The sequence below is a fragment of the Nansenia antarctica genome, assembly GCF_963989245.1.
Source record: "Nansenia antarctica genome assembly, chromosome: 1".
NCBI lineage: Eukaryota > Metazoa > Chordata > Actinopteri > Argentiniformes > Microstomatidae > Nansenia > Nansenia antarctica.
In genome coordinates, this window is record NC_137674.1 from 49,483,190 (window position 1) to 49,507,284 (window position 24,095).

Genomic DNA, 24,095 nt, shown 5'->3' on the forward strand with positions numbered 1-24,095 from the left:
CGATCCCCGCCTCAGGAGGGAGCTGCATGTGCCATTGAGCAAGGCACTTAACCCCTAATTGCTCCAGGGTTGCCGACTATGGCTGACCCTGTGCCTGATTTTTTTTATTTTTTAAATCCAACAATTGATTGACAAGTTGATTGCATGGCAAACACATTTTTTTCTTTCTGCCTGGAAATAAGCTAGGCAAGCTGGAAAGCCAAAGCCCTGGGGCCTCATTTATAGAAAGTACTCAGATCTTACCCGTGTCGTGTCGTACGTAGAAAACCACGTCAACGTAGTGATTTATACAATTTCAACGTGAGTCAATTTGACCGTGGAAACGATCGTAGCTCTACGTCGAGTATTGACCTTGCGTACGCACATTACCTACTGGTTATGCAGAGTTATTACAGGCATGTGAGCCGCACTGCCTAGTGTAATTCATGCAAGTGGCTCGTAATAAAATTAACGATGTTGTTATCAGCCGAGAAAATGAGTTTAATTCAAGATTTAAAAGGAACTGATGTTTATGATTGTATTTCAGTCTTCCTTTATATCCCTCCGGAGCTGTCTATCTCCCCTTCAACATGCCTAGTGCGTTCCACAACGGACCTTGCCCGGCCAAGCGCTAAATTATACTGGATTTTCTCCGGTGTCTGGGAGTTCGCAAAGGGAGTGGGCAGCCATATAAGAATAAGCACCTGATAAGAATAAGACCATTATATTATTACAGTATAAGCAGCACTCGAGTTGAGGGGGGATGGCATCCCCCCAGAAATAAAAACAGTCAAAATCGTCCCCCTCTTTCGTCCCCCTCTTTCCATTTGATCAATGAACGTGGTATTACTGCTATTTCAAGGTGCGAGGGGGCACGCACACATGCAATGACATTTTTACCAAGTTACTGACACTGAAGTCACTGACGCTGAGGGGATGCTAAAATTGTCCTCATATGATAAAATCCACCACCTCCCCTGATTTTCTTTTACAACTTGAGTAGCCTACTGAGTATAAGCACTTTAAATAAATGTGCAATAACACTATTGTGCAATATGACAACCCTAGTCGTCTATCTGTACAGTATAGTACAGTGGATAGTGTACATAGCCTTTATTTATGTAAACCAGCTCCTTCCCTTCTTGTGATTTTTCTTTTAAAACGTTTTTTTTTTTTCTTTCCTAACACCAGGGCAGCCACCCCTCCTAAATTTCGTTGTTTGGTACCTGTACTGTAGCAATGACAATAAAGACCATTCATTCATTCATTCATGTGCCTGGTTAGTTGTCATGATCAAACGTTACAAATGCAACTTACCGGGAAGCCACCCTTCTCTGCCCTCTCCCGCTTCCAGACGAACGCCTACACTATATTATAGCACTTGTCTTAATTCAGCCGCTATAATTGAGCCGCTATCACAGGGCGTTAATACAAACCTCATTCACCTGCGTTCATTTTACCTGTGTTGGTATTTATAGAAGGAAGCACGTACGCAACTTTAAACCATCTCAGCCCGTTTTATAAATAATGCTTACGTCCGTTTAGAAAAATGTGCTTACGTGAAAGTCAAAGATGACGTTCAAGTACTTTTTTTATAAATGAGGCCCCTGACAACATATCAGAGATCTAAATGACATGAGTGTGTTTACTATGCGACTGTGGGAGTAAAAAGGGTGTGGAGGGATTGTTTTGCAGTGTCTAGGACAGGGGTATTCAATTACAAATTCAGTTGGGCCAGATTTGAAAACCAAGAAATTTTGCTGGGCCAGACATTTTCAGCGACCAGTACCCTAGGCACCAGGTAATGACACATTTCAAACCAACACAAATGAATGTAGGCCTAATGAAATACAAGCAGTTTATTTATAGTTTTCCTTTTAAATTAGGTAACATCTGACACAGGCACGTCAAAAAGAATTGACTGAACACAATAAAAGAGCTGTAATTGAACAGAACCTAATAGCAATACTTTTTTCACTTTCTAGGTAAAACAACAACATTTTGGTCTCAACTGACCCATGCACATCTCAAAGTGCATAAAAAAGTGTACAGTAGTATACCAATAAAAAAAAAGTCCTTTTGTAAAATAAACATTTTGGTCATAGCTGAACACAATAAAAGAGCTGTAATTGAACAGAACCTAATAGCAATACTTTTTTTTCACTTTTTAGGTAAAACAACAACATTTTGGTCTCAACTGACCCATGCACATCTCAAAGTGCATAAAAAAGTGTACATATACCAATAAAAAAAAAGTCCTTACCCCGCTGACTTTCTTAGTGTGAGAAGTGACATTTTTTATTCTGAACAAGAGCAGTGACATTTGGCTCATAAGATGTCAATGCAATCCGAAGGCATTGGTGAAGAGTACTGTTAGTCAGGGAACAACGAGAGCTGCTTTTTATTGTGTTCATGTGTGAAAAGCTTGCTTCACAGGTGTATGTTGATCCAAACATACTGAGCACATGGATTGCTACTTTCTTAATGTTAGGGAACTGGTGCACGTTGACATCACTCCAAAACTTCGCAGGTCCATTAGTGCGAAGCTCCTGTGCCATGGTTAAGGATGACTGCATGTCAACAAGTTCAAGTACGAATTTCCCCTCGTCGATGGAAGGCACCACTCCCTTTCCTCTGGTGGATAAGTCCCCTTCTATTGCAGCAGTGAACGGGTCTCTGGCAAAGCCCATCACCTCTGCGGGCAGAGCAAGCCCATCCAGTCGACCAGCAAAGTTCTCTTTCAACCTCGCAATGAAATCAGTCATCACATCTGTGATTTGTGCCGGGGATGAGACGCATTTGCGGAGCGTTGGAAAATGCAACATTCTGCCGGTGCACAAGTCGGCCGCGAAAAGGTCCAGTTTGATTTGAAACGCGCGCGTCTGTTCCACAAGATCAATCACAGTTTTGTCTCTGCCTTGTAGCCCCACATTTAGGTCATTCAGGTGTTTGAACATGTCGCTCAGAAAGCAGACATCAGCTATGAAGTTGTCGTCCAGTATGCGATTCAAGTGTGTTTCTGCCTTCGTTTGCTTGCTGCTGCTGCGGAGGAAAGTTGTAATCTCCTCTCTGAGATCACAGAAACGCTCCAGTGCCTTGCCTTTGGACAGCCACCTGACGTCGTTGTGCAAAAGCAGGTCGTGGTGCTCAGCAGACATTTCTGACAGCAGCTTGCGGAATAAGCGATGTTGAAGGCTCGAAGTGGAGCGAATAAAATTAATTGTAGCCATCACGTTGTCCATTGTTGTTTTAAGCTCCCCGCTGAGTTTTGCGCACAACACCGTCTGATGCACAATGCAGTGTAAGGATGTTATCTGAGGTGCAACAGCGGACCAGCGTGCTGTCAAACCATTTACTCTCCCTGTCATGGATGGAGCCCCATCCGTCACAAGCATTCCCACACGCTTCATATCTAGACCATTGTCTTTGAAAAATTCTGAAATGTTCTTAAAGACTATCTCGCCAGTTGTGTGTCCTTCTAACGGCAGTAAACCGAGCAATTCCTCTCGGAAGCATTTGCCGTCCAAAAAACTGACATATATGCACAATTGTGCGATATCGGTTCTGTCTGTGGACTCGTCTACTGCTATAGACATAACATCAGCTTTCTTCAGTTCTTTTAACAGTGTTTCAAACACATCTGTAGCAAGAATTTCAACCCTGCGAATGTTTGAAGTGTCTGACAGGGGAACGTTTTTAATAGCAGATGACACACTCGTTTTAATTTTGCTGTCAATTATCACTTCATCTATGACGGCCAGCATACAGTCTTTCATGGTTTCAGAATCAGTGAATGGCCTTTTCTTCTTTGCTAAGATCCAGGAAACACGAAGGGATGCTGTTGTACCTCTCTCTTGGGCTGTGCATGTCCGTACCATCGTTGTACAGCTCCGATTGTAGGATGCAATCAAACTCTGCACTTTTGCAGCCCTCTCCTGAGATCCCTCTGGAAAGTTGGCCCGGAAAGTCGGGTGTTTCTCGATGTGGTGCCTCCGAATATTGTAATCTTTAAGTACCGCAACGCACTCATTGCATATTAAACACATCGGTTTGGCATTTGGACTTTGTGGTAAAATAAACACGTATTTTTCAGTCCAGGCAGAGTTAAACCGACGGTTTTCATCGTCAATTTTGCGTTTCAGGGTGGAGAAAGTCGAAGACATTTTTGGAGTTGATATCGGACTTCTAGCTAGCCTGCCTACAGAACATGAATATAACGCTCTAGCAACAGTCAACCCAATCAGGGCATTGCTTGTTAAAGTGTGTCTAGCAACGTTATATTAAACAATGCCCTGATTGGGTTGACTGTTCACACGCTCACACGTCACACCTGGCCACGCCCAATGCGTGATATTTGAGAGCCCAGGTGTTATATTCACGTTCTGTAGGCTACTATTGTAGAAATTTCTGCATGAATTTATGAACACTCGCGAAATACGTTTTTCTCTGCTTTTATGGCTGGGCCAATCGGGGGTCGAGTCTGGGCCGCATGCGGCCCGTGGGCCGCTAATTGAATAGGCCTGGTCTAGGACATGAGGTTGGGCCTTTTCCGCTGACTGAGTAGGACTGAGTAGGTGGGAGTGGGAGGACGTGAGCGGGGCCATTCCACAACAAGTGTGAGTAAAGGCTCCTAATGATCGCAGCTGAGTTCCCCGGTGTGTCAGTCTCCTCACACCCACACGCTGTACCAACCCCGACACACACTGTACACCAACCTGCTTTATATCACATTAGCAGCAACGCCGTACAATATTCTGCTGCTGGTGATTTGAAAATACATCAAATAGACCATTTAGGTGTTGTTGTGTTGTTGTTTCCTGTAAGGATTTGAAAGCAGGCTACAGTATATTGTTTACAGTATGGAATGTGATATAGGCATGGTTATGGTTATGTCACGGCATTAGCACGGCAGCAGTGCTGAAGGGGGGTGGTGGCTGGGGGTATAAGGCGAGGAGAGACCTACCTCCCTGTACCAGCGGGGTCTCTGGGCTGAGCTGACACGGTTTGACAAGACGTGTCCGAGCCGCTCAGCGAACATTAGCATATTCAGCACCTTAGCGTGCGTCCGGCTGTCAGAGGGGATTGGACAGACAGGAGAGGGATTTGGACAGGAGAGCGTTGCATCCTGGGAGAATTCCGTTTTTCGTAGTTTTTTTGGGACGCAGGCGGCTCCAGCTCCCGGACCTTCAGAATGATGAATCGTTACCCCGAGCTCAAATGACCCGCATGATCTATTATTGATTCACCATGTCTCGAGCAAGCAGAGAAAGGCCGCCTCGTCAGGACCGAGCCCGTGGAGAGGAGCGTCTGCCACTCTTCTACCTGCTAACGCCGTGATTACCACTGAATAACGTAGATTAGCATAGACCAGGTCAATGGTTGGGTAGACTTCTGTCTGACTGGTTCTGAAAGGGGATTGGGAGGCACTGTCAGGTTGGATGTAATCAAACCCTCCTGACTGTTTCCCCCAGTCTGCTTTGACACTTCGTTTGCACCAAGATCATCCACGTCCAGCCTGGCTTCTCTCTTCTGATGTGGGGTTCGGAAACAGCCATCGGCACCGTGGCCCCAGAGCTGATCCAGACATTAAAAAGGCTACTGTCTTGTCTGTAGTCTGGTTTCTGAAAGAGTGGAAAGGGTTTAGGGGAACTGCTGCAGGGCATTGTGGGACGTGATCTCCTAATGCTCTCCCTTAGCGCTCCGTTCTGACCCAGCATCAAAGGGATATGCAACAATATACCCCGAGCCAAAAACTCTCTTAGTCAGGAGGAATCCTTAATCTATCAGCCCAAGACCAGGAACAATGGCTGGGGAGCTGTATAGAATATGAATTGAAGGGAAGTCTACATACCGAAGCAGCTTTAAAACAAGCTGTTACAGCACTTTTTTTGCAAGTTAATCCCAGAAGAAGGTCTCTGAAAGCTTGCAAGAAACAACGTTTTTTGTGCACAGTGTTTGAGTGTGTGGATACTGTTATTTCGCACTCTATTGATACTCTTCAGTTCCAGCACCTCAGCAAAGTCTTATCACGGATGAGTGGTGGTATTTTCACTATTTTGAGCAAGTTAATCCCATACACTGTAGCGATGTTATTACATAGCTATAGAGGCAAGTTACAGAACATGATATACATTATTTACAGCTACTCTTATCAATATCAAGACACGCCTACAGTATCTAAAAGAAACAGCAAATAGCCAAACTTTTCCCTATCAGTGTAGGGAGTGATAGAGTGACACTGGACTGCATCCAGACTGCCTATACCTGTATCAGGGTGAGTGATGGTAAAGTTATCCTGCATCAATCTCACCTGGAGGCTCAGCATCCACTAGTAATGTCTGCCAGAAACGCCTCAGTGGGGAGGAGGTTCAGATGACACACGGATCTGTCGGCATTCACAGGGTCAGCAAAGACACTTCAATGGTTAGCTTATTCTGTGTTTTGTTCACAGGCTAAGCCAGTGACACCACAGTACAGTGCAGGCTAAGCCAGTGACACCACAGCACAGTACAGGCTAAGCCAGTGACACCACAGTACAGTACAGTAAGCCAGTGACACCACAGCACAGTGGTGTTCTCTAGCTGCTCTTGCTATAGCCAGCTAGGCTAAATGTAACGTTTCAGTTTCCTACGTCATCTTTAGCAGTTTCCCCTCTGTGGAAAGGACATTGGATTTAATATTGAAATGAATGCACTTCTTCTCCAAGGTAATAACAATTCACAGAAATGTGTACAGTAATCCTGAAGCTTTATTAATACATTTTCTTACAAAAAAAGAACATTGTGTATGTGAATTACAACATTGCTAAACACTTACACGTTCACCTCTTATTAAAAATAAAACAACTGGCCTTGTTTTAAAAGACCTTCTCTCAACATGATATACTTATCTCCTATAGTCATTTGAGGATTGAAATAATACCATTAGCTTGAAGGTCTATCATTGTTGAGTAATGTACGTTGATGTCTGAAAAGACTACATTATGCGGTATAAATACAAATATGTACAGTGTACATAAACCAATACATGAGAAACCCTCTAGAACCTTCTTGAAATGACTACAAATTCTTATTTTTTCAAGATCACCTACTGTAAGAAACATCATTGAATATAAACAAACAGTACTCTCTTTCTTTAAACAATTAATTGATACAGGCCGCCTACAGCAGTTCAAGAACGTGGTATATAAAGAATAGAAAATCAACGTCACCAAAAGAACATAATTCCTAATTTAATGGATGATATTCCTAATATTCCTTATAACTGTCCTGCTCTATTAGTTACACTTGCAGCTGTTGAGGCAGGTTAGCCACCGAACTATAATCTCCTCGAAAAAAAGTAGCAGTCATCTTAACAAAGACCTTCGAAGATTAAGTTGTTCATGTATATCAAGCCCCCAGAACAGCTCCTTCATCTCAGTTAGGGTCTTGTGTACCATGTCCCTTTCCTAGACAAATAGCAGTTAGCAGAAGATGTATTAGCTCATAGGACGTTGTCACTATGGCAAGTCTTAAAGGTTACATACAACCTGTGACATCCATGTACGTGTGTGTGCGTGTGTGTGTGTGTGTGTGTGTGTGTGTGTGTGCGTGTGTGTGTGTGTGTGTCTGTGTGTGTGTGTGTGTGTGTGTGTGTGTGTGTGTGTGAGATTCAGAACACCAACCACAGCCCTTTCTTTGTGTCTTGATATTCTCAATTAGGGGGGCGGATTAATCACCATGGTAACTACCTCTGGTCCTCACAGCAGCACAAAGCTAATTCACTAAACAGTTCTACATTTGAAGTACCAGCTTGGATAGAAGCAGTTAGAAATGTTCTATTACATGTTTCTCTCATACAGTACTGAAATACTTTAGGGGGTGAATTTCAATTTCATGTTCATGATCTAAATTTGTGCTTATGTGCCCATTTCTCCAGATCTGTCTTTGTCCTGCCATGCTGTTTCTCCCAGAGTGTAATTGATAAGAAGATGGAAACATCTTTGGCAAATGTACAGTATGGCAATAATTATTCAAAGGATGACTTTGCTGTTTTGAGTTTGGTCAGAAGTAGCGTGAAGTGATTGTCTTTATTGGACTTAGAAGTTGGTGTGACCGACTGTGGGAAAACTGATAACCAATCATGTTTGGGAACCTACAAGCATTTTAGCAGTATTTTTTTTTTTTTTAAATGAAAGCCAGTGTCCATTTTTCCATTTTCTGTCAATATTACTGCTGAAACATACATTATCTACAGTCACTCATTTAGAATACTTGAATCCAGACTGAAGCAGACATAATCTGAGTTCCTCTTTAATGTTTCAAGATCACGTCTCTGTTCATACACATAATCAAGCAGCACTCCCCGAAATTGCCTTTCGACTATCTGGGGGACATTTAACATGGTCCAGTTCTCCCTGTATCTTATAAGACCCACTTTTATCTCTCTCCCCAGCCACGCGATGCAAGACAATAACACTGTGACTGTTGTCTGCAGCGACCGGGTAGCAAGGAGCAAAGTGGAAAATGTCCTCGTGGTTTCAGTCTAACGTGTGTGTATGCTGTAGCTATTCATAACATAGGGGGGCGGGGGGTGTGGGGGTGGGTTGGTATATTGTGAATGTTCCAGAATTTTCGAATCCCACAGGGCTGCCAGCGACAACATTCTTTGATTGGATGTGATATTCGTCCTTGTCCGTTATCACATTCGTCTTAGAGGTCGGGGAAGGGAGGGGGGGCGGTGAGTTGGGGAGGGGAGGGGAGGAGGGGGAGGGGGAGGAGGGGGAGGGGGAGGGGGGGGGGGTGTTGGATCAGAAGGTAAACGCATAGACCACTCCAACCACTACGATGTTGCCGATGGTGGCGATGATGGCAATCCACAGCCAGATGGCGTCGGAGGACATGGACGGGTCCTCCTGCTGGCCGTGCACGGAGGCTGCCGAGGCCGCCACGTGGACGCTGGCCGAGGAGTTGAAGAGCGAGTGGTCACCGCTGTAGTCATCGTTGGGGGAGGAGTCCATGAAAGCCCCCGTCATGACCGGGATCTGGAGGGGAGAAAGTGAGAAGGAGAGAGAGGGAGAAGAAGAGAGAGGGAGAAGGAGAGAGAGGGAGAAGAAGAGGGAGGGAGAAGTGAGGGGGGGGGAGACAGAGAAGGAGAAGGGGAAGTGGGAGGGTGGGGTTAGTTCACTGTCGTACACTGTGTCAGGGTATAGGATTAGGCTAGATAGGCAAGGCAAGGCAAGTTTATTTGTATAGCACATTCCATACAACAGGGGCAATTCAAAGTGTTCTACATACATTATAAAAAATACAGCAATTCTGAGGGGTAATGAGAGGTCCTTTACCGAAATGTGGTCTTCTGTACTTGACTACCTACCTGGAGAATTAACTCGGCTATTGCTGAAGGGCCAATATTCATTACAATGGTCACAGCCACCTTGAATAGACTCATAAGTGTCTTTCTCTTATATTTTGTGGCTTAAATATTGATTGATTGATTGATTGATTGATTATACTTTATTGTCCCCGAGGGGAAATTTGTCTTGGGCATGGTACTTTCATGCTTCAAGTGCAACAGAGACGATACATACAACATACAGTAGACAAAGTAAACAACAGGACAGCAACAAACATTGAGTGACATTGGCAGCAGTTTCCACCTGGACATGGCATCATTTGGTATAAATATATATTGCACATAACCACATAACATATTGCAAATATGACTGTTTTAGTATTTTGGTTCAGGGAGAGGGGCGGTCAACCGGGAGTTTGTTTGTTTTTTATACTGAGAATGGATGGATGGCACTATTATTATAAAAACACATTTGGATTGTTCTCTCTTTCTTTCTGTTTTACTGATGGGGGAAATGTCTATGTTGAAAATCTATAAAATGTTGTTGTAAAATAAATAAATGTAAATGTAATTAAGGGGGGGGGGGGTATTTGATTTTCATGTTTGAAAAAAAAAAAAAAAGAGTCATGTGATTTTTCTGTAGCCTATGCTACTTTGTGTATTATTGTATCTATGTACTCTTTGAATAAAAACGACATACAAATACAGCAAGATCAGCATAGTAAGAAAATAAAAATTACAATGAGACAATGTAAAAGCAAATATAAGAAGTAAATAGATTAGATAGATAGAACTTTTAATAAGATAATAGTTAATGGATAAAAAGACATTGATAGAAGTGTTTGTGTTTAATCATAACTACTGCAAAACATGGTTTTTGGCTTAGATTTAAATATTTTTAGGGTTTGGGCCTGTTTGATTTCTTCAGGGAGTTTGTTCCAGGAGCATGCAGCAGCGTGACTGAAAGCTGCTGCACCGTGTTTTGTTTTCACTCTTGGAATGATTAGCTGATTAGTCTCAGCTGACCTTAGGGACCTTGCTGGAATATAGGGTGGGAGGAGATCTGATGTATTTTGGTCCAAGACCATTTAGTGATTTGTATGCAATTAGGTGTACTTTGAATTCAATTCTCAGAGAGACTGGTAGCCAGTGTAGGGATCTCAAGATTTGTGTAATGTGTTCAAACGTCTTCGTTTTTTTAGGACCCTAGCAGCTGCGTTTTGGATGAGCTGCAGCTTACGAACAGCCCCTTTAGATATGTGCGAGGGATATAATATAGAACTTTATATAATAACATGGTGTGACTATGCCATACACAGTACTGTACCATTCATGTTAATGAATGTCATTGATCAGTTATCAAGTATTGGACAATTCTGGACACAAAAGCATGTGTTGCAAATCACTGTAGCCTTGACATGTGATTTAGTTGAAAGAAAGTGTGTTATTTTGTATCAAGCACAGACCACTTTTACCACTACAGAACACCAGGCCATTCAAATCCCCTCCCACAGATGCTCTCAATGTCCTGAGAGCACCATGGTTCCTGGTCATGCATTAGCAAGTTCAAACATGATATTAAAGGGATAGAACGGATGTATCACGACATCTCTTTAGCGAATGCTAACAAGGTTTCTCACTCCACCCTGTTAGGGGTCTCCAGTCTCCACACAGGCCAATCCCAGTGTGAGAACTAGGGCTTAATTAACATGGAATAAATATTTCACATGGGGGGAGAGAGAGAGTGATTTATTGCTTGGGACAATTAGAGCCGCCATGAAGGTTGTCTGATCGCCAGAGCAGAAGTGCATCCTCTGATATGTGCAGTGTGTGTATGTGTATGTGTATGTGTGAGTGTGAGTGTGAGTGTGAGTGTGAGTGTGAGTGTGTGTGTGTGTGTGTGTGTGTGTGTGTGTGTGTGTGTGTGTGTGTGTGTGTGTGTGTGTGTGTGCGCGCGCACTGTTTGGAGAGGCGAAGAGTGCTCGAGATGAGAACACTCACTCGCGACGCAGATTAGACAACAGACTCGCTCCTCTCCTCCGACGTAGGATGTTGAAAAAACAATGCTAAAAATACCTCGGAGGGATGTCAAGCACTCTCACATACACCGAAACACTCTTTCATTCTCCTTTCATTACACAGACACACACACATGCATGCAGGCACACACACACACGCGCACTTGCACGCACGCACGGATGCACGCACGCACACAGACACACACACTGAGACACAAATGCAAAAACCACACACTCATTCAAGGTCTTCCTTTGCACAGGGATAACAATGTTTCCAAAAAAACATTGTGTTGCTCTCTTTCCATTGGCCCCTGGTGGTGAATTAATGACATGACACATCCAGTTGTGCGCTCGCTGTTCCACATGAGCCTGATAGGAGCAGACATGCATGTACCATACGCATGGGGGCAAGCAGTAACCTGGGACTCCCGCCCTCCCTCCCTCCCTCCCTCCCTCCCTCCCTCCCTCCCTCTCTCCCTCTCTCCCTCCCTCCCTCCCACTTAGGGATCGCTCTCGCTCAGCCAGAAGGGGACCCAGATTGAAACTGACATGTCATTGTACTTTAAAGCAACTGTTGTCATTGTAATCGTGACCACTACTAATGAGGCAACGTACTGTATATCGACAGACAACATATATATATATATATATATATATATATATATATATATATATATATACCCCCGGCGTCCTTGAAGTAACATCAAGAGAAGTCGAATAGATTTGTTTTTTTCTGACAAGGTGCAAAACACATTCACTCCATATTGAACCGTGAAGGAGGAAAATATGTGGTAGAGTGCACTGCACTCGTATCAATCCGTACCCATCCATCCAAGCTGGCGATTCCCAGGCGCTGTGTAACATGACGTCAGACCGGCGAACGGTTTCCAGCGTTTTAATGGAATGCAAAGAGTAAAACCCTGGTATTGGAGGACGTCCCCCGGGCGTCTGTGCACTTAAGCGGCCAACGAGGGGCCATCTCCCATCTCCCCCTGCATTAGTGCTTGGAAACCGATGCCAATAACGGTGCATGGGTAAGTGGCATGGGTAATAGAGCCACAGTCCTCTACACTGACCTTTTTTAAAGGAACTAAACTGGGGACTGGATTCACCCTGACCACTCCCAGAGGGAGTTGCTGCTGACTGAACGGGATATAGCCAGATGTATAAGACATGAGCTGTTTATTCATGCTACTGTGCCTCAGACTGAACATCTGAATCGAACCTTGACTGGCCGTTATCACGTTCCTGTAGTACATTGTCATACAGTATACAGGTATACGGGGTCTAGAGAACTAGGTTAGTCTAGTTCTAGTTAGTCCTAGCCAACTAACTCTAGGTCTAGAGAACTAGAACTCACATAACTCACATAACAGGTCCCTGTTTTCCCCCCCAAATGTTTGGGGGTTGTTTAGAAGTGAGGATTCTACATAGAAGCCAAAAAGGTTCTTCCACAGGGGACAGCTGAAGAGGTAGAGAGAGAGAGACAGTTCAGGGAGGCTCAGTGCTGCTGTACACCTGCTCTCCCATCGTGATGAATAGGTCCCAGCTGTACCTGGCATTGTGCCTTACTGAGATTACAGGAAACCGTTGTGTGGAATGTACTGTAATTGCATCTCAGGGGGATATTGCCACCAATAAGTGATCCATCAAATGGCCTCAGAAGAAAAAAAACAAAAACACGACAAGCACTCAACTACTTGAAAGCCCCAACCAAATACCTTTTAATGGCGACATCGGCTTGGGTGAGGAAAGAGACAATAACAAATGATGTCACCTAGTCAGAACTAGAGCTTCGGCGTCTTCCGTGGTCCTACTGACCTGGCCGTCCGATCAATCTGACGGAGGGGGGTCCGGGGACTTCTACATGCTTGTTCGCACAGACTCAGTGTGAGTGTCAAGATGGACCCTCAAGTCTCCCAACACGGCGATGCTGGCAGGCTCCGATTTTACTGCTTCTGTCTCATTGATTTTCCCTCTCTCTGACGGCCAGGAGTGTTTCATAGTAAATCTAAGAAGAACTCAATGGAACAAGTGTAGCACAGAGGTTATTATACACCTGGGTCAGGCTCAGCACAGTCAATCTGCTGTCTGAGTAGCACCGTCTACCACAGGGAATCTAGAGCACCTCTTTAGGTTATCTGCACCGCTGAGCTTTGAGCTGTCTCTCTCTCTCTACCTCTACCTCTGTTTCTCCCTCTCTCTCTCTCCCTTAGCTGTATTGTATTTTATTCTTCTTCTGTTTCTCTTTACCACTGAGCTTTCTTTTCTTTGTTTTGTTTGCGTTGTTATGCTTGTAAGAGAATGGTTGCACTTGTGGGAGTCTCTCTCTCTCACTCTCTCTCTCTGCATTTTTATTCTTCTTCTTCTCATGTTGATCTGTACCACTGAGCTTTCTTTTGTGAGAAATTGCCATTCACCATAACAGTGCTGTTTTAATCGTTCAATATAAATGCTCCACATAAACTTGACTAATTTAGTACTTTGAGAGGATGTGTTTTCTCACTAAAGTAGAATCTTTTTCCTAACATGGTTTAGTCAGTGTGATGTGTATGAATCATCCAGCGTTTCACAATCTTACTGTGAGAACGCAAGCGAAAGGCTGCCCTCTCTGTCTCTTACTCATCAGGTTATGCTGAGATCTTCCACTGTTGCAGAGAATTGCAGATTGTCAAATGCATAGCTCTGCTGCTACGCTTGGGAATGGGTCGTTTGATTACAGGCTAATGAAAACAGTTACCAGGGACTCGAGAAATCTTAGACAAGTATGAAATAATTTAGGTTCCCAACTGGGGATTGTGAGCGTTAATTGGAGCAGTAGTGTAAAGGTGGGAGTTTAGAGTTAAACTCTAGACTAGGGATCAGTTAGATTAGGCTAAATCAGGTTAGGGCTTGTTGTGTGTCATATGACCTACTGTGATGCATGTTAGGCTAGATGCCTTAGGTTAGATGCCATCTGATTTTATTTTAGCTATTGTATTTTTGTGTTTATTTTAATCATATGATGTGTTTATTTTACCCCATAACCTGCTTTTCTTTCCATTAGGAAATGTAGCCCTGTTACTTCTGGCAGGGGGACCACCAACGGAAATTAGCCTATGGCTATAATTGGGTACATTTACACTGATGATATGTGTGCATTCCATTTAAGTGTTCATTAATGTACTGTGTCCCCCTTGAACAAATAAATACAAATCAAATCAATCAAATCAAACCTACAGTCAATTAAATATTCAAATGCACAAGCAACAATAGCTGCTTTCCCATTGTGACCAGATGAGAGCAGAGCTAGTATCACACACAGATGAAGATCAAGCTGTGTGTGTGTGTGAGTGTGACATCTTGGCAGTTCTGTTCGTTCCAGCGTCTAACTCCTGACATGCGTTACTATGTGTCTGTGTCTGAAATGCTCTCTCGTCCATGACCCCCTGAGCTGCATTGGCAGAGTCTGTCATCAGAAGACCCAAACGTCCTACAGTATGGCACCCAAACTCCTGACACCACGGAGCTGCCTACAGGACAGGGCTGGGGTTGAGGAATGAGGGAATTAGAGATTTTAGGACACTTTCACCATGACTTAGGATTTCCTATTTCTCCTTCCAGAAAATAATCTCCTCTCCTCAAAATGAGGATTTAGAGAGAAGCTTTACTAGTGTGCGTGTGTGTGTGTGTGTGTGTGTGTGTGTGTGTTACATATAATCGGTCCATTCCATGGCAAAAGGAGTGTGTGCTACAATAGACAAAAATGTTGGCACCCCAGCACATGTGTGTATATCTTTGTCCATGGACTGGATATCAAATTATTTGTTGAAACTGCAATTAGTTATTGTATGGAACATATCTCTTTGATCTAGATTCCATATCTGAATCTGAATAACAGCTCTTGAAAACGGACTTGACGCTGCAGCTCTACGACAAAATGCTGTGGAGGAGATCTGACTAGCCCTGGTCTTGGGCCATAACATCTATTTTAAATATGTAAAGCCAAACCATTCTGAATAATATACTGCCAGAGGACTTTGAAAACTCTCGTGTTGTGGTATGTGACTCAGTGGATTTCATGCATTTTAAAAGTGGGTCTTCTGTCTCCAAACTGTTCTGATGGGAATAGGCCCGACAGAGTCTCTTGCTGGATCTGTCTTGTTGTTTGGACAGTGACAAGTTATAGATGTGCTCTTGTTTTGACAGACAACAGAAGAGCTGGCATGTTTCAGAGACATGTTCTTGTTCTTGGCTGTGTCACAACAATAGTCACCCAGGGCCAACATGGGCTTTGCATGGCCAGAGCAATACACCAGCAATACTGAAAAGTACTATGCATGTATATGAAGATGAAGATGATCACAGTGCTGTTGATGTCATTTTGGTCTTCTCTTGACAAACACACATCTCAGTAGGGCTTTGTCAGAATATACATATACATATACTATATTAATTTATCAAACATTTGCTTATTAAAAGTGTGCGCATGTGTGGGTGTGTTTATATACTGTATATATCATTAGAATGTTGTTATTATTGTATATGTATGTTGGTCGTGTTTTCTGTTCTCTTTGGACCACAAGAAGAGGAGGGCAGCAGCTAATGAGAATCCTGATAAACAAATAAATCATTAATGCGGTTTCTCTTTCATTAATTACTTTTCTGATTATATCATCTCGAAAATCAGTTACGGCTAGTGTGAGAATTGATTTAGCATCCAGTGCTGTTTTCCACCATGAGATAGCTATCACAAATTACAGAAAAAAATGCTTTTCTTCCACAACAGAAATCCATTAATCATTCATACAGTATGAGCACACATTTTAATTATGCATAAAGCAGATTAAATGTGCAGAATGTGTTTTAAAGTATAGCTTACTCTCAAGAACACATTTGATCTCTTCCAACACACATCCTTATCCCAGCACACCGCCTGCAGTACCGTAGCGCACAATTTCCATGTTTGTGTGAATCTGAAGTAATGTATTTTTCATATCAGCTTTTTCAATAAAATAAAAAAAACACACTCTTCAATCATCTCCGTCTCCCTTCCACTTAGATTAAAACAGCACACATGAGGACGTCTTATCCTTGACTTTGATTGCTGCTTTTATGACATGGTTATATAGCGAAAATACCACCGCTCATCCATAAGCAGACTTAGCTGAGGTGCTGGAGCTGAAGAGTATCAAATGGAATGAAAAGAAGCAAGATCTGCACACTCAAAACATAAATCTATGTTTTATTGTGAGCTTTTGGTCTTTCATAGACCTTCTTCAGGCATACAGCAGAGACAAGTGATTGGAATATGGTTCAAACGACATTAATTGAATAGCTTATGATATGGTTATAAACAGTGGCTTTGGAAGGTATTCAGACCCCTTCACCTTTTCCACATTGTGCTGTGTTATAGATAACAATGACAAAGCGAAAGCGTTTTTAGAACAATTCTGCAAGTGTATTAAAATGGAAATAAAAAGACCTCATACAGTAAGTATTCAGACCTTTTGCTCTGACACACACCATGAGTTCAAATGCAAACATGTTGTCAACAGGTCCCTCAATAAACTGAATTTAGTCCATCTTAATGCAAGGGAAATGGTTCATGTGATTTTGGAATTCATCTTTGTGTTTATAGGGTCTCTGATTTGAAATCTTTGGAATCAATGACACACTGTGTGGATCAGGTTCTCATTACAAACTGAACAGCTGGAGAGGAACAAAACTTCAGAGGAATACGACCATGAGGCCTGGGGATACTTACAAAACCTACAAAGTTGAAAGGCACAGTCGATGGGACAACATCCTCTCAGTCACGCTACAAAAACCAGGTGGCTATAACCAAGTGGCCCAGAATAATCCCGTAATGGTGGATAATCTGTGGGAAAGAAATGTGTTTATTTGGCTTAACTATGGTGGTGCTGTTTCCACACCCTCCCTCATGTGAAAAATAGTCATATCTGCATCATGTTATGGATATGTCGTGGATACACCGGCAGGGATTAGGGAGTTTGTCAGGATCATGAGAAAATTTCCTGAGTCGGTAGTGGCATCCTAATCCACACAGTGTGCTGACGTCCCTTCTGAAAACTTAACACTGAAAAAATACTTTTCAAAAATACTTTCAAATGATAGATCAGGATCAAGGACAGAGGAGCTCCACAACTCGTCTTCAGACATGCAAACCAACCGTCTACTGTCTGGTGTTGTCTGGTGTTAGACAATGTCTCCATGTCTCCATCTTATCCACTAATGTCATTGTGGCTTTAAGAGCGCTCTCTCTGCACTCAATGAGCTCTGTGCCCGTTGCCTGGGGGATGCGCTTAGCAACAAATAATGGCTTTTCTTGGCGACCGCAGGCGGCTGACAGTGAGGTGAAGAGAAGGGTTGCTCCTGTCTGATTGGTTGCTACAGGGCATGAGATCATATTTACGGGCTCCGCCCACACGTTTATTTGACAGTCACATGTCAAGGATGATACCCAGCAGCTAACCAGAACATGGACACACACACACACAGACACACACAGACACACACAGACACTCACACACAGACACACACACAGACACACACACAGACACACCAACACACACACACACACACACACACACTTACGTCTCTTATGTATCGCTGGCATTGTATGCTATTTAGTTTTTTTAGGGTCTTTTATGCATAACAAGACGCTACATAATAAGGGGCACATTCATTTTCGCATAAAAAAAGACCCAAATTCAAACACCAAGGAGATATCTCTCAGACATGCGGGTGTGTGGGGGTAAAATGATGTGAAAACCACCCACGGTGCTCATTTCTTCAGCCAGTCTCCCCCCAGCTCCATCCAAGCCTCCTCCCTCACCACCGCAATATTGAGAACATTTCAGGATGGAGGTGGAAAGAAACCATTAATTGAATCTCCACTCAAGTAAGACCTGGTTTCGTGGGCAGCAACTGTTCACACCGAGCTTGCTCGAAAAACATGAACAGCAGCCAGAAAAAAAATATGAGAACACTGTGAGTCTTTGATCCGCAGTAAGCTGCATGGCAGAAAGGCAGTAAGACCAAAGAAACATCCCTGCCACCATCAGAGAGACGAGAATGACAAACTGTTTTTTTCCCGGGGCTTCTAGCTGTGTGAGTGATGCATGGTGGTATTGCATCCTGTTTGTGTCTGTGAAATGATTCTCAGTGCTGTGATTCGGAAATAATAATTGTAGTGGTTATCGCCATGACTTATTGAGCTGCAAGGTAAAGCTTTCATACGATCAAAAGACAGATAGATTAATGGATGGACAGAATGACAGACGGACAGACAGGCGGGCGGACGAACAGAAAGGCAGGCAGACACATCGACAGACAGACAGACAGACAGGCAGGCAGGCAGGCAGGCAGGCAGGCAGGGAGGCAGGCAGGCAGGCAGGCAGGCAGACAGACAGAGACAGACAGAAAGACAAACACACTCTCTCTCTTTCAGATGGACATGGTCTGTGCACAAACATGCCGCGTCAATCAATACACACTGTTTACATTTCACTAGACAAATGTATTTTGTGTTGCATATTCCACTGACCTCAATCTATCTGTCTCGATGCGAGCCTAGTGTGGTGTAATATGCAGAGCTGTCACTGCAAAGAAGCATTTCTAATCACTTCCAAAAAGCTCCTAATTATGAGATGCCTGCACCCTGCTGTCCGATTGTTCAGTCATTTCCATAACTCATTCTGAAATGTAATCAAATGACAGGTGATGCTTTGTCAAATACCTCAAAGGGAAAGCCAAGCAATTACTAAGGATAGGAAAGAAGGTAAGTGAATCCAGAAATATACTTATGATATAAATGTGACTTTCCATTCTGTTAATTCGCTAGCGTGAATTTTCATTCAACAGTAAACTTATCTGACATTGGACGAAACACAAGAAGAGGTGCTCAAAGCATCAACCCCACAGGGACACAGGGACGTTTGGATGTCACATTCAAACCCCTCTGGAACTTTCTTGAAGCTGTGAAAGAGACTAATCCTTCCTCACTACCAAGTGGGTACGACGTCCTATGATGGGCAGTATGTCAGCTGTACACATACTATACATAGTACATTCCTAAACAACTGAAAGAACCTATGACTTGTTTAGTTGTTTAGTTGAATGCTGTTTTTGAATGCTGCAATGTTGATGTTGAGGAACCAAAGCCAAAGAATTTGACTCTTGTGTACTTGTATAGTAAGATGGAATAAAGCCATTCTGATTCTGATTCAGATGCATGGCAGTGTGTCTGTGCATACAGTTAGCCTGGCTAAAGTGTTGGTGCATACAGTTAGCCTGGCTAAAGTGTCTGTGCATACAGTTAGCCTGGCTAAAGTGTCTGTGTATACAGTTAGCCTAGCTAAAGTGTCTGTGCATACAGTTAGCCTGGCTAAAGTGTCTGTGCATACATTTAGCCTGGCTAAAGTGTCTGTGCATACATTTAGCCTGGCTAAAGTGTCTGTGCATACAGTTAGCCTAGCTAAAGTGCACTGGGAGTCTGTGGTACTCTGTCCCTGACTTCAGAGTCTGGGAAGGCACAGTGAGTCAATCATGAATCAATTGAGGAAATCACAAATGCTATAGATCACAAACAACATGCAGTCGGGGTATTCATTGATCTAAAAAAGCTTTTGACACAATCAACCATGACATATTAATCAATAAACTGGAAAGATATGGTATTGGGGGACTAGTATTACATTGAGTTAAAAGTTAGTTAAGTAAGAGACAACAGTTTGTGAAGATGAGTAACTTCTGCTCAACATGTTTGGACATTGCTTGTGACGTCCCCCAGGGGTCAGTGTTGGGCCCAAAACTGTTCATTCTGTATCAAAGCTACTGAAGATGGTATTATTTGAGATGTTTAAAACAATGACTAAGGATATCACTACAGAAATGGGTAAATTCAAAATATGGTTTGATAGAAACAAATTAAACTTGAGTAAGACAAAAAAGTATGTTATTTGGTAATTGTAAAGTACAACTACAAATAGATGGAGTGGAAATTGAAAGAGTTTACGAAAATACATTTCTTGGAGTAATTATAGATGACAGAACCAGCTGGAAATCACACATTAAGCATGTAGAAACTAAACAGCCAAAAAGCATTTCAGTAATAAATAAAGCAAAGCAGGTTCTGGATCAGAAATCACTCCACATTTTCTGTTCACTAGTTTTACCATATCTAAATTACTGTGTGGAGGTCTGGGGCAATAACTACAAAATATATATATATCCAATATATTCACTATCTATTCTCCAAAAAAGAGTACGGATAATTCACAATGTCGGATATCTGGAACACACTAACCCATTATTCTTACAGTCAAAATTACTAAAATGTACAGATATTGTTATATACCAAACAGCACAATTAATGTTTAAAGCAAAAAATATCCTACTACCAGGAAATATTCAAAAACTTTCAGTGATCGAGAGGGGGGTTATAATTTAACAGGATTTTTTTTATTTCAAAACACACAGTATTTGTACCACTAGGAAAGGAGTGTATAATATACACTCAATCTGAAACTATCAATCTGTGGAGTGAAGCTATGGAACAGTTTGAATGTGGAGTTAAAGCAATGTCCAAACATCGAAACAACAGTTTAAAATAAGGTATAAAAACATGGTCTTCATAATGTACAGGGATGATGGGGGGGGGGATAATCACAAGGTGTTTACAGGGGTTATTGTTTATTTATTATCATTTATCATTTGGGTTCCTACATATTTATTTATTTATTTATTTTTTAATGTAATTTTTATGTTTACATACTTTTATGTAGTAAAAGTATGTAAATACGATATTTGTATTTTGGGTACGGAGAATTTGTATATATAATGAGATTGTATTAAATTGAACAGGAAGCATTTTTATGATTTATGGAGGAGGGGTGGGATTGAATAAGTTGTACTTCTTCCCACTCCTTTTCGAATATGTGAAAAAAAGAAGAAAATAAAAGAGAAAGAAATTAAGTTAAAAGTGCAATATCTTTTTGATTCAGTTTTTTTTTTTGGGGGGGGGGGTTGCGTTATATTAATTATTGTTGCTTTATCTTGTTTTGCACATTTGAAATAAACATATCAATCAATCAATCAATCAATCAATCAATCATGAAGGGTCTGTTCTCTAAGCTGGTGGGTGTTCACTTAACAAGCGGATAGCCTGTTGAAGAGAGTGTGTATATAGCCTGTTGAAGAGAGTGTGCATATAGCCTGTTTGAAGAGAGTGTGCATATAGCCTGTTGAAGAGAGTGTGCATATAGCCTGTTGAAGAGAGTGTGCATATAGCCTGTTGAAGAGAGTGTGCATATAGCCTGTTTGAAGAGAGTGTGCATATAGCCTGTTGAAGAGAGTGTGCATATAGCCTTTTGAAGAGAGTGTGCATATAGCCTTTTGAAGAGAGTGTGCATATAGCCTGTTGAAGAGAGTGTGCATATAGCCTGTTGAAGAGAGTGTGCATATAGCCTGTTGAAGAGAGTGTGCATATAGCCTGTTTGAAGAGAGTGTGCATATAGCCTGTTGAAGAGAGTGTGCATATAGCCTGTTTGAAGATCCGCCCCATCGCTTTTTGCTGCAACGAAAGAGGCAAGGAACCAGATGTCTCACCGAAATGTAAATCCAAAGAATATGGACCGCTTGAAATGGGTCGAATATGGACCGCTTGAAATGGGTCGAAAATGGACCGCTTAAAATGGGAGTTAATGAGAGTGAAGAGACCAGAGTGAGTGCAGTGCTTGTTGTGTACCACATTGGTCTAAATTCAGCCCTCCAGTACCTTCTGTTCAGCATATATACTGCTGGTTGACAGTAGCATTTATGAATGTTTTGCAGTTAGCCTGAGGGTGCTATTATTATACATCGCGTATAAGTGTGCTATGTTGACCTAGTTATTTAATACATGAATGTGGTAAGCATGCTTCTAGTGTGGAGCTGACACACAGTACTGGATGTGAGGGAGTTACAGAGAGAAAGAGACCACTGAGGATCTTAACCCTCCACAGACATGACTAACATTTATATTGATGTGTGTGTGTGTGTGTGTGTGTGTGTGTGTATGTGTGTGTGTGTGTGTGTGTGTGTGCACCCTAATGGCTGCCTGGTTGTTTCACTCTAAATATATTAACCTCTCAAAAAAAGTTTGGAAACGTTATTTCAGTCGATTCTTCCTCCCCTTTAATAATACCAACTGGTATTGTATTTTATATCGTTGGAAAGCCTGATTAGTCACCTTTACAACGAGTTACAACTTGTAACGATCATGCATTCGTGGAATGAGTAACACAGCTAAACGTGTGGGTAGCGGCCCAAAAAAATGTGCCAAAATCCCCTGCAATATTCTTCTGTTGGTATTCACTCTCGTTTTGAGCTTCAAGTGCTGGCAGGTGTATGTCAGTCACAGGTGTGTGACTGGCACCTGATCGGCACCTAATTGACAGGAATGATATTCTGGGGCCAGTGGCGATCCCATATCTACAGAATCTGGGACCTAACTCCATCCTCCAGGATGACAACGCTCGCCCCCACAGAGCCAGGATCATCACAGAGTACCTCTCCAGAATTTGGGAGTGGAGAGGATGGAATGGCCTGCCGTGAGTCCAGACCTCAACCCAATTGAACACTTGTGGGATCAGCTTGGGCGTGCTGTACGTGCCAGAGTGACCAACGCAACCATGTTGGCTGACTTGCAGCAAATCCTGGTTGAGGAATGGAATGCCGTCCCACAGCAGTGTGTGACCAGGCTGGTGACCAGCATGAGGAGGAGGTGCCAAGCTGTTGTGACTGCGTATGGATCTTCCACACGCTACTGAGGTCCCTGACAGTGTAAAATGAATAAAGTGTAAAAATGGCCAATATGTGTTGTTTTTTCCTTGTTACTGTGGGAGAGTGCAATCATCCAATCCACCAAGCAACTCAAAACGAGAGTGAATACCAACAGAAGAATATTGCAGGGGATTTTGGCAAATATTTTTGGGCCGCTACCCACACGTTTAGCTGTGTTGCTCATTCCACGAAAGCATGATCCTTACAAGGTGTACCTCGTAAAGGTGACTAATCAGGCTTTCCAACAATATAAAATACAATACCAATTGGTATTATTAAAGGGGAGGAATAATGGACCAAAATAACGTTTCCGAACTTTTTTTGAGGAGTATATGGTTTTTTTCATGTGATTTTTTGTAAACAAAACATATTGTAAACTGTTTTTGATCAACTGTTGGTTTTGATGTTTAATTCTTCATTCCACTGAGGATGTTAAGCTGCTATGTGCTGTGTGTTTGTCCAGCAGGTCAACAGGGAAACAAATCACTCTGACCTGAAGATGGGTTTCTTCATTGGGTTGTTTACAATCACACACACACACGCACGCGCGCACGCACCTCTCTCTCCCCCCCTCTCTCTCTGTTCAGTGACATTCATTACCATTACCATCAGGGTGCGAAATAAGGGGGAGCTCGGGGAGCTATAGCTCCCCTAGTGGTGACATGAGCTCCCCTGGAAACATGGTTTGTGAAATTTTGGGGGAGCTCTAAAATATTCTAAATTGCGATGGATTTATTCCAAGTTGTGACGGATTTTACCTTGTGTAATACGATTTGTAGAGGCATACAATCTATTTTGATGTTGGTATTAGGTATATAAATGATATATAATAGCCTTTATAGCCTACATATAGGCCTTTATTGGCTACAACTATGCGACAGTAACTTGCAGCGGGGTGCACTGACGCTGAACCCCTCATAGTGATAAGTAGGTGGACAA

At 42.5% G+C, this 24,095-nt stretch overlaps 1 protein-coding gene across 1 annotated transcript in view; it reads right to left on the reverse strand.

Annotated features, from left to right (window-relative positions):
- Positions 1-8,767: 8,767 nt before the first annotated feature.
- The window catches only part of LOC308172698 (uncharacterized protein C14orf132), a gene marked incomplete at both ends in the record, with an annotated part of 31,869 nt that continues 16,541 nt past the window's right edge, over positions 8,768-24,095 (reverse strand). The window contains one exon of the mRNA XM_080547633.1: positions 8,768-9,001. Within this exon, the coding sequence (XP_080403759.1) occupies positions 8,768-9,001 (234 nt within the window). The remainder of the gene's footprint in view (positions 9,002-24,095) is intronic.